General features: G+C 47.9%; 1 protein-coding gene across 2 annotated transcripts in view; it reads right to left on the bottom strand.

Moving 5' to 3' along the window:
• Nucleotides 1-209: 209 nt before the first annotated feature.
• Nucleotides 210-17,357, bottom strand: part of GATM (glycine amidinotransferase) — a 53,792-nt gene continuing 36,644 nt past the window's right edge. Inside the window, exons 6-9 of one of the 2 annotated variants that reach the window (XM_038767513.1) lie at nt 14,899-15,063; nt 13,031-13,094; nt 9,524-9,640; nt 210-764 (exon numbers count right to left, since the gene is read on the bottom strand). In XM_038767513.1, coding sequence (XP_038623441.1) covers nt 652-764; nt 9,524-9,640; nt 13,031-13,094; nt 14,899-15,063 — 459 coding nt within the window. In that variant the 3' untranslated portion in view covers nt 210-651. The remainder of the gene's footprint in view (nt 765-9,523; nt 9,641-13,030; nt 13,095-14,898; nt 15,064-17,357) is intronic. The other variant, XM_038767514.1, reaches the window with a different exon arrangement.

The raw sequence follows: 17,357 nt of genomic DNA, 5'->3' as shown, positions 1-17,357 counted from the left end.
TCTCTGGGCCTCAGTCACCTCATCTGTAAAATGGGGATGAAGACCGTGAGCCCCATGTGGGCCAGGGACTGCGTCTAACCTGATAGCTTGTCTCTACCCTAGCTCTCAGTCCAGTGCTTGGCACATAGTAAGCACTTAGATACCATCATTATCATTGCCCAGTCCAGCTTACAGATTAAAAAAAAACCCTGTTAGAAAAAGCCAAAATCCACTGACGATCTGGATTTTTTATTCTTTCTCATTTTTTAATAAAGTGATAAACACAACACTACCGAAAAGGGGGAGAGTTAAATTCAGGCCTAGCCCATCGAGCTGCCTTTCGGACAGGAGATTAAAACAGAGGTAGATGGCTACAAATTAGTGGCCAGCCCAAGGGCTCTAGGGGCCAACGGTGGCCCTGGGACACAAGGCATCGGGTTTAGCCGGCTTAAAAGTCGAGCGGAAGGCGACTAAAGGAGAGATGTGTTTCCTCCCGGCAGCCCCGAGACCCGCGTGGGGGTCTCGACTGCAAGGAGAAGGGGGAGTGTGAATTTAAGCAGGTCCGGGGGTGGGGAGGTGTAGACGACAGCACTCCGGCTCGTGGCGGGGTTTCCCGGGGGCCGACGAAGCCCGCGTCGGACGCCCCGGATTTTCCCGCCGCCGCTCCCGGGGCTAGTCGAAGTAGCTGGTCAGGACACCCCGGCGTCGGACGTCACAAGTCCAACAGTGGAAACCACCGCCCAGCGAATTGGCGTGACGGATATTCACCTTGACGGTAGAGATGCCTGCGAGACGGAGCAGGGGAAGCGTTAGACTCCGGGGAGAAGCGGTGCGGCCTAGTGGGTGGAGCCCAGGCCTAGGAGGAGGACCTGGGTTCCCATATATGATGGCATTTATTAAGCGCTTACTATGTTCTAAGCGCTGGAGCACTGTTCATCCCCGCCCCGCCACACTTATCCGTGTGTGTGTGTGTGACCCTGAGCAAGTCACTTCACTCATTCATTCATTCATTCAATCGTATCTATTGAGCGCTTACTGTGTGCCGAGCACTGTACTAAGCACTTGGCAACGTCTAGAGACGGTCCCGACCCTACAACGGGCTCACAGTCTAGACGGGGGAGACGACAGACAACAAAACAAAACACGTGGACGGGTGTCAAGTCATCAGAATAAATAGAAGTAAAGCTAGATGCACATCACTAACAAAATAAATAGAATAGTAAATATGTACAAGTAAAATAGAGTAATACATCTGTACAAACATATATATAGGTGCAGTGGGGAAGGGATTTTACTTGTATTTTACTTGTACATATCTATTCTATTTATTTTGTTAATATGTTTGGTTTTGTTCTGTCTCCCCCTTCTAGACTGTGAGCCCACTGTTGGGTAGGGACCATCTCTATATGTTGCCAACTTGTACTTCCCAAGCGCTCAGTACAGTGCTCTGCACACAGTAAGCGCTCAATAAATACGAATGAATGAATGAATGAAAGGGAAGGAGGTAGGGTGGGGGGGATGGGGAGGAGGAGAGAAAAAAGGGGGCTCAGTCTGGGAAGGCCTCCTGGAGGAGGTGAGCTCTCAGTAGGGCTTTGAATAATAATAATGAAAGCATTTATTAAGCGCTTACTAGGTGCAAAGCACTGTTCTAAGCACTGGGGAGGTTACAAGGTGATCAGGTTGTCCCACGGGGGCCTCACAATCTTCATCCCCATTTTTCAGATGAGGTCACTGAGGCCCAGAGAAGTGAAGTGACTTGCCCAAAGTCACCCAGCTGACAACTGGCGGAGCCGGGATTCGAACCCATGAACTCCGACTCCAAAGCCCGGGCGCTTTCCACTGAGCCACGTTTGAAGGGCCTCTGGGCCTCAGTTACCCCATCTCGAAGATGGGGATGGCAGAAGAAGGCGATGGTAAACCGATTCTGTAGCTTTACCGAGAAAACTGTATGGATAGACACCCCAGAACGTCCGTACAAACGTACACGTGGGGCATTCCGAAGAGGGTGCGTCCATGGAGTCACTAAAGGTTGGAAACGACTCGATGGCATTGGAAGAAAGACGAGGATGGAGGTTGAGACTGTGACCCCACACGGGACAGGGACTGCGTCCAACCCGATTTGTCTGTATCCACTCCAGCGCTTAGTACGGTGCCCGGCACATAGTGAGCACTCAACAAATGCCTCTGCCACACGTCTGCTGTGTGACCTTGGGTAAATCACTTAACTTCTCTGAGCCTTAGTTACCTCATCTGTAAGACTGTGAGCCCCATGTGGGACAACTTGATCACCTTGTATCCCCCCCAGCGCTTAGAAACAGTGCTTTGCACGTAGTAAGCGCTTAACAAACGCAATCATCATCATCATCATCAACAAATACCACAGTCACTATTATTATTCCCTCTTGGTGCTGGATTCCCTAGCAGGGAAGTTGGGATTCCAGGCTCCTCTAGGGCTGGGGCCTGGGAGCCCACTGTTGGGTAGGGACCGTCTCTATATGTTGCCAACTTGTACTTCCCAAGCGCTTAGTACAGTGCTCTGCACACAGTAAGCACACAGTAAATACGATTATATGTATATATGTTTGTACATATTTATTACTCTATTTATTAATTTTACTTGTACATATCTATTCTATTTATTTTATTTTGTTAGTATGTTTGGTTTTGTTCTCTGTCTCCCCCTTTTAGACTGTGAGCCCACTGTTGGGTAGGGACCGTCTCTATATGTTGCCAACTTGGACTTCCCAAGAGCTTAGTACAGTGCTCTGCACACAGTAAGCACACAGTAAATACGATTATATGTATATATGTTTGGACATATATATTACTCTATTTATTTATTTTACTTGTACATATCTATTCTATTTATTTTATTTTGTTAGTATGTTTGGTTTTGTTCTCTGTCTCCCCCTTCTAGACTGTGAGCCCACTGTTGGGTAGGGACCGTCTCTATATGTTGCCAACTTGTACTTCCCAAGCGCTTAGTACAGTGCTCTGCACACAGTAAGCACACAGTAAATACGATTATATGTATATATGTTTGTACATATTCATTACTCTATTTATTTTACTTGTACATATCTATTCTATTTATTTTATTTTGTTAGCATGCTTGGTTTTGTTCTCTGTCTCCCCCTTTTAGACTGTGAGCCCACTGTTGGGTCGGGACCATCTCTATATGTTGCCAACTTGTACTTCCCAAGAGCTTAGTCCAGTGCTCTGCACACAGTAAGCACACAGTAAATACGACTATATGTATATATGTTTGGACATATATATTACTCTATTTATTTATTTTACTTGTACCTATCTATTCTATTTATTTTATTTTGTTAGTATGTTTGGTTTTGTTCTCCGTCTCCCCCTTTTAGACTGTGAGCCCACTGTTGGGTAGGGACCGTCTCTATATGTTGCCAACTTGTACTTCCCAAGAGCTTAGTACAGTGCTCTGCACACAGTAAGCACACAGTAAATACGATTATATGTATATATGTTTGGACATATATATTACTCTATTTATTTATTTTACTTGTACCTATCTATTCTATTTATTTTATTTTGTTAGTATGTTTGGTTTTGTTCTCTGTCTCCCCCTTTTAGACTGTGAGCCCACTGTTGGGTAGGGACTGTCTCTATATGTTGCCAACTTGTACTTCCCAAGTGCTTAGTACAGTGCTCTGCACACAGTAAGCGCTCAATAAATACGATTGATGATGATGATGACTTATTAAGCGCTTACTATGTGCAGAGCACTGTTCTAAGCGCTGGGGAGTTTACAAGGCGATCAGGTTGTCCCACGGGGGGGCTCGCAGTCTTCATCCCCATTTTCCAGATGAGGGAACTGAGGCCCAGAGAAGTGAAGTAACCCGCCCAAAGTCACCCAGCTGACACTCGGCGGGGGCAGGATTTGAACCCATGACCTCTGACTCCAAAGCCCGGGCTCTTTCCACCGAGCCGCGCTGCTTCTTAAGCTCAGACTTACTGAGTTTCAGGCGCCCGTGGGACAGCAAGACGACAGACCGCAGAGGTGGTGAGAGGTTGGGGCCGGCAAGCTAGACTTGCAAGGCGTGCGACTCGCCCAATCGCAGGATTAGAACCCAGGTACTCAGACCCCCAGGCCCAGGCTCTTTCCGCGGCTTTCTAGTGACTTTGGGCAAGCCACTTCACTTCTCTGTGCCTCAGTTCCCTCATCTGTAAAATGGGGATTAAAACTGTGAGCCCCCCGTGGGACAACCTGATCACCTTGTAACCTCCCCAGCGCTCAAAACAGTGCTTTGCACATAGTAAGCGCTTAATAAATGCCATCATTAGTATTATTATTATTCTAAAATCTGTATTTGCCACCCTGGGCCCACAACTGGCAGACCGCAAGTGGACAACCATACCAAGCAAGCTTACAGAGGGACAGCTCTCTGGCTACTCTGCCCCAGGCTCTTGGGATCAGCAGGGGCTGTCAATAATCAATCAACCAATCAATCATATTTATTGAGCGCTTACTGTGTGCAGAGCACTGGACTAAGCGCTTGGGAAGTACAAGTTGGCGACATATAGCGACAGTCCCTACCCGACAGTGGGCTCGCAGTCTAGAAGGGGGAGACGGAGAACAAAACCAATAATGATAATAATAATAATCGTGGTATTTGTTAAGCGCTTACTAGGTGCCAGACACTGAATAAGCACTGGGGCGGAAACAAGCAAATTCATTCATTCATTCATTCACTCAATCGTATTTATTGAGCGCTTACTGTGTGCAGAGCACTGTACTAAGCGCTTGGGAAGTCCAAGTTGGCGACATATAGAGACGGTCCCTACCCAACAGTGGGCTCACAGTCTAGAAGGGGGAGACAGAGAACAAAACCAATAATGATAATAATAATAATCATGGTATTTGTTAAGCGCTTACTAGGTGCCAGACGCTGAATAAGCACTGGGGCGGAAACAAGCAAATTCATTCATTCATTCATTCACTCAATCGTATTTATTGAGCGCTTACTGTGTGCAGAGCACTGTACTAAGCGCTTGGGAAGTCCAAGTTGGCGACATATAGAGACGGTCCCTACCCAACAGTGGGCTCACAGTCTAGAAGGGGGAGACAGAGAACAAAACCAATAATGATAATAATAATAATCGTGGTATTTGTTAAGCGCTTACTATGTGCCAGACGCTGAATAAGCACTGGGGCGGAAACAAGCAAATTCATTCATTCATTCATTCATTCACTCAATCATATTTATTGAGCGCTTACTGTGTGCCGAGCACTGTAGTAAGCGCTTGGGAAGTCCAAGTTGGTGACCTATAGAGACGGCCCCTACCCAACAGTGGGCTCACAGTCTAGATGGAGGAGACGGAGAACAAAACAAAACATATTAACAAAATATATAGATAAATAAATAGAATAAATATGTATAAATAAATAAATAAATATGTATAAATGAATGAATGAATGAATAGATAGATAGATAGATAGATGGATGGATGGATGGATGGATGGATGGATGGATGGATGGATAGATGGATAGATGGATAGATAGATAGATAGATAGATAGATAGATGATAGATAGATAGATATGGATGGATGGATGGATGGATGGATGGATAGATGGATAGATAGATAGATAGATAGATAGATAGATGGTAGATAGATATAGATAGATAGATAGATAGATAGATAGATAGATAGATAGATAGAGATAGATAGATAGATAGATAGATAGATAGATAGATAGATAGATAGATGATATAGAGTAATAGGGTTGGGGACAGTCCCTGTACCAGTGGGGCTCACAATCTCAAACCCCATTTAACTGATGAAGTAACTGAGACACAGAGAAGTGAAGTGACTGGCCCAAGCTCACACGGCAGACATGTCGGGGAGCTGGGATTAGAACTCACTACCTTCTGAATCCCAGACCCAGGCTGTATCTACTAGGTTGTTATATTGTCCTCTCCCAAGTGTTTAGTACAGTGCTATACACAGAGTAAGCCCTCAATAAATATAATTGAATGAATTAATGAATGATCTGATCCTCCGTTTCCTCAACTCTAAAATGGGGTGCCTGTCCTCTTACTTTTACTGTGAGCCCTGGAAAGGACAGGGATTGGGTCTGACCTAATTAACCTGTACCCACCCCAGCGCTTAGAACAGTGGTTCACGCATAGTAAGCGCTTGAAAAATGCCCCCCAAAATGCTGTAAAATTCCAAATGCATCCATGGAGAACTCCCAGGTTGTTGTCTCTCCCCCTTCTAGACTGTGAACCCGTTGTTGGGTAGGGACCGTCTCTATATGCTGCCAACTTGCACTTCCCAAGCACTTAGTACAGTGCCCTGCACACAGTAAGTGCTCAATAAATACGATTGAATGAATGAATGAATGAGAAGGTTGCCGGGTCTACCAACTCTGTTATAGTGCACTCTCCCCAAGCGCTTAGTACAGTGCTCTGCACACAGGAAGGGCTCAGTAAATAGGATCGATTAATTTTTTATGGTATTTGTTAAGGTCTTACTATCTGGGAAACACCAAGTGCTGGGGGAGGTACAAGTTAATTAGGTCAGATGCAGTTCCTGTCCCGCTTGGGGCTCACAGTCTAAATAGAAGGGAGAACAGGTATTGAATCCCCTTTTTACAGTTGAGGAAACTGAGGCACGGAGAAGTTACTTGCCCAAGGTCGCACAGCAAGCAACTGACAGAGCGATTGGCAGAACCGGGATTAGAACCCAGGTCCTCCGTCTCCCAGGCTCTTTCCACTAGGCCACGCAGCTTCTTGATATTAATAACTGTGGTGTTTGTTAAGGGCTTAGTGTGTGCCAGGCACTGTACTAAGCGCTGGGGTGGATACAAGCCAATCGGGTGGGGCACAGACCCTGCCCCACATGGAGTGCTCAGTCTTAATCCCCATTTTACAGACGAGGAAACTGAGGCACGGAGAAGTTACTTGCCCAAGGTCACACAGCAAGCAACTGACGAGCGATTGGCAGAACCGGGATTAGAACCCAGGTCCTCCGTCTCCCAGGCTCTTTCCACTAGGCCACGCAGCTTCTTGATATTAATAACTGTGGTGTTTGCTAAGGGCTTACTGTGTGCCAGGCACTGTACTAAGCGCTGGGGTGGATACAAGCCAATCGGGTGGGACACAGACCCTGCCCCACATGGAGTGCTCAGTCTTAATCCTCATTTTACAGATGAGGAAACTGAGGCATGGAGAAGTGACTCACCCAAGGCCACACAGCAAGCAACTGATGAGCGATTGGCAGAACCGGGATTAGAACCCAGGTCCTCCGCCTCCCAGGCTCTTTCCACTAGGCCACGCAGCTTCTTGATATTAATAACTGTGGTGTTTGTTAAGGGCTTACTGTGTGCCAGGCACTGTACTAAGCGCTGGGGTGGATACAAGCCAATCGGGTGGGACACAGACCCTGCCCCACATGGAGTGCTCAGTCTTAATCCTCATTTTACAGACGAGGAAACTGAGGCACGGAGAAGTTACTTGCCCAAGGTTGCACAGCAAGCAACTGACGAGCGACTGGCAGAACTGGGATTAGAACCCAGGTCCTCCGCCTCCCAGGCTCTTTCCACTAGGCCACGCAGCTTCTTGATATTAATAACTGTGGTGTTTGTTAAGGGCTTACTGTGTGCCAGGCACTGTACTAAGCGCTGGGGTGGATACAAGCCAATCGGGTGGGACACAGACCCTGCCCCACATGGAGTGCTCAGTCTTAATCCTCATTTTACAGATGAGGAAACTGAGGCATGGAGAAGTGACTCACCCAAGGCCACACAGCAAGCAACTGATGAGCGATTGGCAGAACCGGGATTAGAACCCAGGTCCTCCGTCTCCCAGGCTCTTTCCACTAGGCCACGCAGCTTCTTGATATTAATAACTGTGGTGTTTGCTAAGGGCTTACTGTGTGCCAGGCACTGTACTAAGCGCTGGGGTGGATACAAGCCAATCGGGTGGGACACAGACCCTGCCCCACATGGAGTGCTCAGTCTTAATCCTCATTTTACAGATGAGGAAACTGAGGCATGGAGAAGTGACTCACCCAAGGCCACACAGCAAGCAACTGATGAGCGATTGGCAGAACCGGGATTAGAACCCAGGTCCTCCGTCTCCCAGGCTCTTTCCACTAGGCCACGCAGCTTCTTGATATTAATAAGTGTGGTGTTTGCTAAGGGCTTACTGTGTGCCAGGCACTGTACTAAGCGCTGGGGTGGATACAAGCCAATCGGGTGGGACACAGACCCTGCCCCACATGGAGTGCTCAGTCTTAATCCCCATTTTCCAGATGAGGAAACTGAGGCACGGAGAAGTTACTTGCCCAAGGTCGCACAGCAAGCAACTGACGAGCGATTGGCAGAACCGGGATTAGAACCCAGGTCCTCCGTCTCCCAGGCTCTTTCCACTAGGCCACGCAGCTTCTTGATATTAATAACTGTGGTGTTTGTTAAGGGCTTAGTGTGTGCCAGGCACTGTACTAAGCGCTGGGGTGGATACAAGCCAATCGGGTGGGGCACAGACCCTGCCCCACATGGAGTGCTCAGTCTTAATCCCCATTTTACAGACGAGGAAACTGAGGCACGGAGAAGTTACTTGCCCAAGGTCGCACAGCAAGCAACTGACGAGCGACTGGCAGAACCGGGATTAGAACCCAGGTCCTCCGCCTCCCAGGCTCTTTCCACTAGGCCACGCAGCTTCTTGATATTAATAACTGTGGTGTTTGTTAAGGGCTTACTGTGTGCCAGGCACTGTACTAAGCGCTGGGGTGGATACAAGCCAATCGGGTGGGACACAGACCCTGCCCCACATGGAGTGCTCAGTCTTAATCCCCATTTTCCAGATGAGGAAACTGAGGCACGGAGAAGTTACTTGCCCAAGGTCGCACAGCAAGCAACTGACAGAGCGATTGGCAGAACCGGGATTAGAACCCAGGTCCTCCGTCTCCCAGGCTCTTTCCACTAGGCCACGCAGCTTCTTGATATTAATAACTGTGGTGTTTGTTAAGGGCTTAGTGTGTGCCAGGCACTGTACTAAGCGCTGGGGTGGATACAAGCCAATCGGGTGGGGCACAGACCCTGCCCCACATGGAGTGCTCAGTCTTAATCCCCATTTTACAGACGAGGAAACTGAGGCACGGAGAAGTTACTTGCCCAAGGTCGCACAGCAAGCAACTGACGAGCGACTGGCAGAACCAGGATTAGAACCCAGGTCCTCCGCCTCCCAGGCTCTTTCCACTAGGCCACGCAGCTTCTTGATATTAATAACTGTGGTATTTGTTAAGGGCTTAGTGTGTGCCAGGCTCTGTACTAAGCGTTGGGGTTGATACAAGCCAATCGGGTGGGACACAGACCCTGCCCCACATGGAGTGCTCAGTCTTAATCCCCATTTTCCAGATGAGGAAACTGAGGCACGGAGAAGCGACTCGCCCAAGGCCACTCAGCAGACAAATGACGAAGCCGGGATTAGAACCCACGACCTTCCGACCCGTGCTCTAACCGCTGTACCGTATTTAAATTATGTCAAAAAGGTCTCCTCAGTCGGGCATACCTAGCTTCTCAAACATCTTTTGAATTGGGATCTCGTTGGCATCCACCATAACACGCTTCTCATCCAGCATTAAGACATTCATGGAGAGCCACTTGGATGACATCCACAGGGGATGATCTAAAAGGAAAAAAAAAAAGGCAACAACAACAACAACGACACAACTTCCATGCATGAGAAGGAGAACCAACATGAATCCACTGGTCCCGTTTCACTCCCCAAACTCAAAACTTTCTTCCCCAGAGATGAAAATTAATTAGAAGTGACACCTCGTGAGGGTCGTTTCGACCTTCCCCATCTCCTGAAATGCCTCACAGCTCTCATAATATTTTACCAAACCCCCCGAATCTGAATGTGTTTTGCCTTTCACCTTCCCTTAATGATAAACCCGCCCTCTAGACCGTAAGCTTGCTGAGGGCAGGGAACATCAGCTCGGTACAGTGCTCTGCACACGGTAAGTGCTCCGTGAGTACTCTTGAAAACGCTCAATTCCTGATTTTCTATTCTCCTCTCCTACCTTCACCTTTTCCTTCTCTAGTTTTCCCCATCCCTTCATTCCGGAGAGAGGAGCGGAGCGGGGAGGGGATAAGAGAAGGGGGAAAGAAGTGAGGAAAAGGGAAAAAGTCGGAAAACGGAGAGGAAAGAGCAGGAGGACAAAGCCCCGCTCGATACCCCGGCGCTTAGAGCAGTGTTTGGCAAACAGTAGGCGCTGGACACATACCACCATCATTATTTTTATTTAGAGAAGCGGCGTGGCTCAGTGGAAAGAGCCCGGGCTTGGGAGCCGGAGGTCGTGGGTTCGAATCCCAGCTCCGCCACTTGTCTGCTGTGTGACTTTGGACAAGTCACTTCCCTCCTCTGTGCCTCAGTGACCTCCTCTGGAAAATGGGGATTAAGACTGTGAGCCCCATGGGGGACAAACTAATCAGCTTGTATCCCCCCCCCCGCACTTTGAACAGTGCTTTGCACACAGTAAGCGCTTAACAAATACCATAAAAATAATAATACTAATGATAACAATAATAATAAAAATAAACGGGGGTCCAGGTGACAGGGCCTAGCAGTTCTCCAAGGGCTTACCGCCCACAGTAAGCGCTCAGTAAGTACGATTGAATTTAGTTTATTTATTTTATATTATAAAAAATATTTATTTTATTTTGTTGGTATGTTTGGTTTTGTTCTCTGTCTCCCCCTTTTAGACTGTGAGCCCACTGTTGGGCTGGGACCGTCTCTATGTGTTGCCAATTTGTACTTCCCAAGCGCTTAGTACAGTGCTCTGCACACAGTAAGCGCTCAATAAATACGATTGATGATGATGATGACGATGATTCCTGAGCTATGCAGTCAGTTCGATCGTATTTACTGAGCGCTTACTGTGTGCAAAGCGCGTGCAAATATCTGTAATTTATTAATTTCTATTAATGTCTTTCTCCCCATCTACACTGGAAGCTTGCTGTGGGCAGGGAACGTGTCTGTTTCTTGTTCTTTCGTACTCTCATTCATTCGATCGTATTTATTGAGCGCTTTCTGTGTGCACAGCACTGTACTGGGCGGCTGGGAGAGTACAAAACAATGATAAACAGACCCATTCATCATCATCATCATCAAACGTATTTATTGAGCGCTTACTGTGTGCAGAGCGCTGTACTAAGCGCTTGGGAAGTACAAACTGGCAACACATAGAGACGGTCCCAGCCCAACAGTGGGCTCACAGTCTAAAAGGGGGAGACAGAGAACAAAACCAAACATACTAACAAAATAAAATAAATATTTTCTCTGCCCACAAAGAGCTCACAGGCTAGAGGGCAGGGAGACAGACATAAATAGAAATATATAAATAACAGATAAGGATATAAATGCTGTGGCACTGGGAAGGGGGGGGGATGAACACGGGAGTCGGAGAAGAGGAAAGGGGGGCTCAGTCATGGAAGGCCTCTTGGAGGAGGTGAGCCCTCAATCAGGCTTTGAAGGGAGGGGAGAGTTACTGTCTGTCCCAAGCGCTTAGTAGCGCGGAGAAGCAGCGTGGCTCAATGGAAAGAGCACGGACTTTGGAGTCAGAGGTCACGGGTTCAAATCCTGGCTCTGCCAGGTGTCAGTTGTGTGACTTTGGGCAAGTCACTTAGCTTCTCTGTGCCTCAGTTCCCTCATCTGGAAAATGGGGATTAAAACTGTGAGCCCCCCCGTGGGACAACATGATCACCTTGTAACCTCCCCAGCGCTTAGAACAGTGCTTCAAGGCCCTACTGAGAGCTCACCTCCTCCAGGAGGCCTTCCCAGACTGTGCCCCTTCCTTCCTCTCCCCCTCGTCCCCCTCTCCATCCCCCTCATCTTACCTCCTTCCCTTCTCCACGGCACCTGTATATATGTTTGTACAGATTTATTACTCTATTTATTTATTTATTTTACTTGTACATATCTATTCTATTTATTTTATTTTGTTAGTATGTTTGGTTTTGTTCTCTGTCTCCCCCTTTTAGACTGTGAGCCCACTGGTGGGTAGGGACTTACCCATCTTACCTCCTTCCCTTCCCCACAGCACCTGTATATATGCATATATGTTTGTACAGATTTGTTACTCTATTTATTTATTTATTTTACTTGTACCTATCTATTCTATTTATTTTATTTTGTTAGTATGTTTGGTTTTGTTCTCGGTCTCCCCCTTCTAGACTGTGAGCCCACTGTTGGGTAGGGACTGTCTCTATATGTTGCCAGCTTGTACTTCCCAAGCGCTTAGTACAGTGCTCTGCACACAGTAAGCGCTCAATAAATACGATTGATTGATTGATTGATTCTCTGTGCCTCAGTTACCTCATCTGTAAAATGGGGATTAAAACTGTGAGCCCCCCGGGGGACAACATGATCACCTTGTAACCTCCCCAGCGCTTAGAACCTGTATATATGTATATATGTTTGTACATATTTATTACTCTATTTATTTATTTATTTAATTTATTTGTACATATCTATTCTATTTATTTTATTTTGTTAGTATGTTTGGTCTTGTTCTCTGTCTCCCCCTTTTAGACTGTGAGCCCACGGTTGGGTAGGGACTGTCTCTATACGTTGCCAATTTGTACTTCCCAAGTGCTTAGTACAGTGCTCTGCACATAGTAAGCGCTCAATAAATACGATTGATGATGATGATGCTTTGCACATAGTAAGCGCTTAACAAATACCATCATTATTATTATTCTCTGGGCCTCGGTTCCCTCATCTGTAAAATGGGGATGAAGACTGTGGGCCCCCCGTGGGACAACCTGATCACCTTGTAACCTCCCCAGCGCTTAGAACAGTGCTTTGCACATAGTAAGCGCCTAATAAATGCCATCATTATTATTATTATAGTGCTCTGCACATAAATACAATTAACTGACTGAGTGACAGCTCTGATCCTGATCCAGTTTCTCTCACAAGGAGTCTTTTCTCAACTACCCAGCACTGTCAGGCAACTCTTGGATTGAGACGAGAGGAGTTTTTTAAGTTCACGAAAGATTCGCTCAAAAGTACCGTCGGGTATCAGCGGCATCGGAGGAGTAACCACAGTCCAGCCTGCTTTCTTGAAGAGCTCGATCTGAAAAACAAGAGGAGCCAAACAAGCTGCTTAAAGCACGTGACGCCCATTGGTTTTGGCCAGGAAGAGAAGCAGCGTGGCTCAACGGAAAGAGCGTGGGCTTGGGAATCAGGGGTCGTGGATTCAAATCCCGGCTCCACCAACTGTCAGCTGTGTGACCTTGGGCGAGTCACTTCACTTCTCTGAGCCTCAGTTACCTCATCTGTAAAAGGGGGATTAAGCCTGTGAGCCCCACGTGGGACAACCTGATCACCTTGTATCCCCCTCCAGCGCTTAGAACAGTGCTTTGCACATAGTAAGCACTTAACAAATGCCATCATCATTATTATTATGAAGCCGTAAAGGGAGCCCGGATATTTATATTTCAGAAAATGTCACTACAGAAGAAGCCGTGACCACAACACGAGCCACTGTAAGGGCTACTGGGCCACTCAATTTTCCTGCCAGACCATATTTCCTCTAGGCTGTAAACTCATTGTGGGCAGGGACTGAGTCTGCTGACTCTTTTACATTATACTCTCCCAAGCGCTTAGTACAGTGCTCTGCAGACCATAAGCGCTCAACAAATACCACTGATTATTTCTATTAATGTCTGGCTTCTCCTCAAGACTATGTGCTTCTTGTGGGCAGGGGTCGGGTCTTATTTCTATTAATGTCTGGCTTCTCCTCAAGACTACGTGCTTCTTGTGGGCAGGGGTCGGGTCTACTGACTCTGTTGTACTGTACTCTCCCAAGCGCTTAGTACAGCGTTCTGCAGACCATAAGTGCTCAAGAAATAACATTGATTATTTCTATTAATGGCCGTCTCCCCCTCTAGACTGAAAGCGAGAGAGAACGAGAGGGAGATGGAAGAGGAAAAAGAGAGAGAAAGAGAGCTAGAGAGGGTGAGAGAAAGTGGGAGACAGAGAGAGAAAGAAAAAGAGAAAGAGTGAGAGAGTGAAAAGAGGGAGAAAGGGAGAGAGAGAAAGATTGAGGGAGAGAGAGGGGGAAGAGGGAGGGAGGGGAAGGGAGAGACAAACAGAGAGGGAGAAGAAAGAGAGGGGGAAGAGAAAAGGACATAAAGAGGGGGGAAGAAAGAGAGGGGAAGAGGGAGAGCGGGAGATAAATAGAAAGAGAAAGAGAGAGGGAGAAGAAAGAGAGGGCGAAAACAGAAAAGGAGATAAAGAAGGGGAAAGAAAGAGTGAGGGAAAGAAAGAGAAGGGAAGAGGGAGAGTGGGAGATAAAGAGCGACAAAGAGAAAGAGAGAAAGAGAGAGGGAGATAGAGGGGGAATAGACAGGGAGAGAAGGGGGAGAAGGAGATAGAGTGAGAGAGAAAGAGAGAAAAAGAGGGGGGAAAGAGAGGGAAAGAAAGAGGGAGAAAGAGGGGAAGGGACAAAGGGGAAGGGAGAAAGAGGGGAAGGGAGAAAGAGAGGAAGAGAGAAAGAAAGGGGGAGGGGGAAGAAGGAGGGGAGGGAAAGAGAGGGAGATAAAGAGAGGAGGGAAAGAAAGAGAGGGGGAAGAGGGAGAAATGGAGATAGGAAGAAAGAGAAAGAGGGGGGAAAGAGAGGGAAAAAGAAAGGGGGAGAGGAAGAAAGAGAGAGAGAGAAAGTGGGGGGAAAGAAAGAGAGAGAGGGAGAGAGGAAGAGGGAGAGGGTGGGGAGAAGAGAGAGAGAGAGAGAGAGAGAGAGAGAAAGAGAGAGAGAGAGAATGCCCCCTAAATCCCTGGCAGCAGTGAATTAGGAAGGTAGCAGGGAGACTTGCCCACGTTGTACAACGGCCCTCGGGTTCTTGGTGCCTTCCCCCCGCTCCCTTGCCCTGGCTCACCTGGTGGCAGGGCCGGTCTGGGTTGGACAGGACCAGCCCAGGCCCGATGATGTTGAAAGTGGCGTCGATGTGCATCGGGTTGGGATCTTTGAAGGAGATGGCGTGGACTCGGTAATCCGGAGCCAGGTGCCTGCGCATCCACTCGATCCCCAGGTAGTTCGTCACCTGAGGGGAGAGGGGGAGGCGAGCGGACCCGTTCAGGCCGACGGCGACCCGATGAAGTCGTCGCGTCTGGCTGGAGAAGCGGCGTGGCCTAGTGGCTAGAGCCCGGGCCTGGGAGTTGGGGTACCTGGGTTCTCGCCCCTGCTGCGGGACCTTGGGCAAATCACTTGACGACTCCATTTCCTCATCAGTAAAATGTGGATTTGATTCCTGTTCTCCCTCCTCAGATTAGACACTGTGTCCATTCATTCAGTCGTATTTATTGAGCCCTTACTGCGTGCAGAGCGCTGTACAAAGTGCTTGGGAGAGTACGCTATAACAACAGAGACATTCCCTGCCCTTATCTGTTTGCTGTTGTATTGTCCTCTCCCAAGGGCTTAGTACAGTGCTGTGCATGCAGTAAGTGCTCAATAAATATGATTGAATGAGAACATTGCCCTAGTGGCTAGAGCCCGGGCCTGGGAGTTGGAGTACCTGGGTTCTCGCCCCTGCTGCGGGACCTTGGGCAAATCACTTGACGACTCCATTTCCTCATCAGTAAGATGCGGATTCGATATCTGTTCTCCCTCCTCAGACTAGACACTGTGTCCATTCATTCAGTCGTATTTATTGAGCCCTTACTGCGGGCAGAGCGCTGTACAAAGTGTTTGGGAGAGTACGCTATAACAACAGACACATTCCCTGCCCGTATCTGTTTGCTGTTGTATTGTACTCTCCCAAGGGCTTAGTACAGTGCTCTGCAAGCAGTAAGTGCTCAATAAATACGATTGAATGAGAACATTGCCCTAGTGGCTACAGCCCGGGCCTGGGAGTTGGAGTACCTGGGTTCTCGCCCCTGCTGCGGGGCCTTGGGCAAATCACTTGACGACTCCATTTCTTCATCAGTAAGATGCGGATTCGATATCTGTTGTCCCTCCTCAGACTAGACACTGTGTCCATTCATTCAGTCGTATTTATTGAGCCCTTACTGCGTGCAGAGCGCTGTAGAAAGTGCTTGGGAGAGTACGCTATAACAACAGAGACATTCCCTGCGCGTATCTGTTTGCTGTTGTATTGTCCTCTCCCAAGGGCTTAGTACAGTGCTCTGCAAGCAGTAAGTGCTCAATAAATATGATTGAATGAGAACATTGGCCTAGTGGCTAGAGCCCGGGCCTGGAAGTTGGAGTACCTCGGTTCTCGCCCCTGCTGCGGGACCTTGGGCAAATCACTTGACGACTCCATTTCCTCATCAGTAAAATGTGGATTTGATTCCTGTTCTCCCTCCTCAGATTAGACACTGAGTTCATTCATTCAGTCGTATTTATTGAGCCCTTACTGCGTGCAGAGCGCTGCACAAAGTGCTTGGGAGAGTACGCTATAACAACAGAGACATTCCCTGCCCGTATCTGTTTGCTGTTGTATTGTCCTCTCCCAAGGGCTTAGTACAGTGCTCTGCATGCAGTAAGTGCTCAATAAATACGATTGAATGAGAACATTGCCCTAGTGGCTACAGCCCGGGCCTGGGAGTTGGAGTACCTGGGTTCTCGCCCCTGCTGCGGGGCCTTGGGCAAATCACTTGACGACTCCATTTCTTCATCAGTAAGATGCGGATTCGATATCTGTTGTCCCTCCTCAGACTAGACACTGTGTCCATTCATTCAGTCGTATTTATTGAGCCCTTACTGCGTGCAGAGCGCTGTAGAAAGTGCTTGGGAGAGTACGCTATAACAACAGAGACATTCCCTGCGCGTATCTGTTTGCTGTTGTATTGTCCTCTCCCAAGGGCTTAGTACAGTGCTCTGCAAGCAGTAAGTGCTCAATAAATATGATTGAATGAGAACATTGGCCTAGTGGCTAGAGCCCGGGCCTGGAAGTTGGAGTACCTCGGTTCTCGCCCCTGCTGCGGGACCTCGGGCAAATCACTTGACGACTCCATTTCCTCATCAGTAAAATGTGGATTTGATTCCTGTTCTCCCTCCTCAGATTAGACACTGAGTTCATTCATTCAGTCGTATTTATTGAGCCCTTACTGCGTGCAGATCGCTGCACAAAGTGCTTGGGAGAGTACGCTATAACAACAGAGACATTCCCTGCCCGTATCTGTTTGCTGTTGTATTGTCCTCTCCCAAGGGCTTAGTACAGTGCTCTGCAAGCAGTAAGTGCTCAATAAATACGATTGAATGAGAACACTGGCCTAGTGGCTAGAGCCCGGGCCTGGGAGTTGGAGTACCTGGGTTCTCGCCCCTGCTGCAGGACCTTGGGCAAATCACTTGACGACTCCATTTCCTCATCAGTAAAATGCAGATTTGATTCCTGTT

Source organism: Tachyglossus aculeatus, chromosome 26, assembly GCF_015852505.1.
Source record: "Tachyglossus aculeatus isolate mTacAcu1 chromosome 26, mTacAcu1.pri, whole genome shotgun sequence".
Classification (NCBI taxonomy): Eukaryota; Metazoa; Chordata; class Mammalia; order Monotremata; family Tachyglossidae; genus Tachyglossus; species Tachyglossus aculeatus.
The sequence above is the reverse complement of the archived record's forward strand: the minus strand, read 5'-3'. Positions and strand labels throughout refer to the sequence as shown.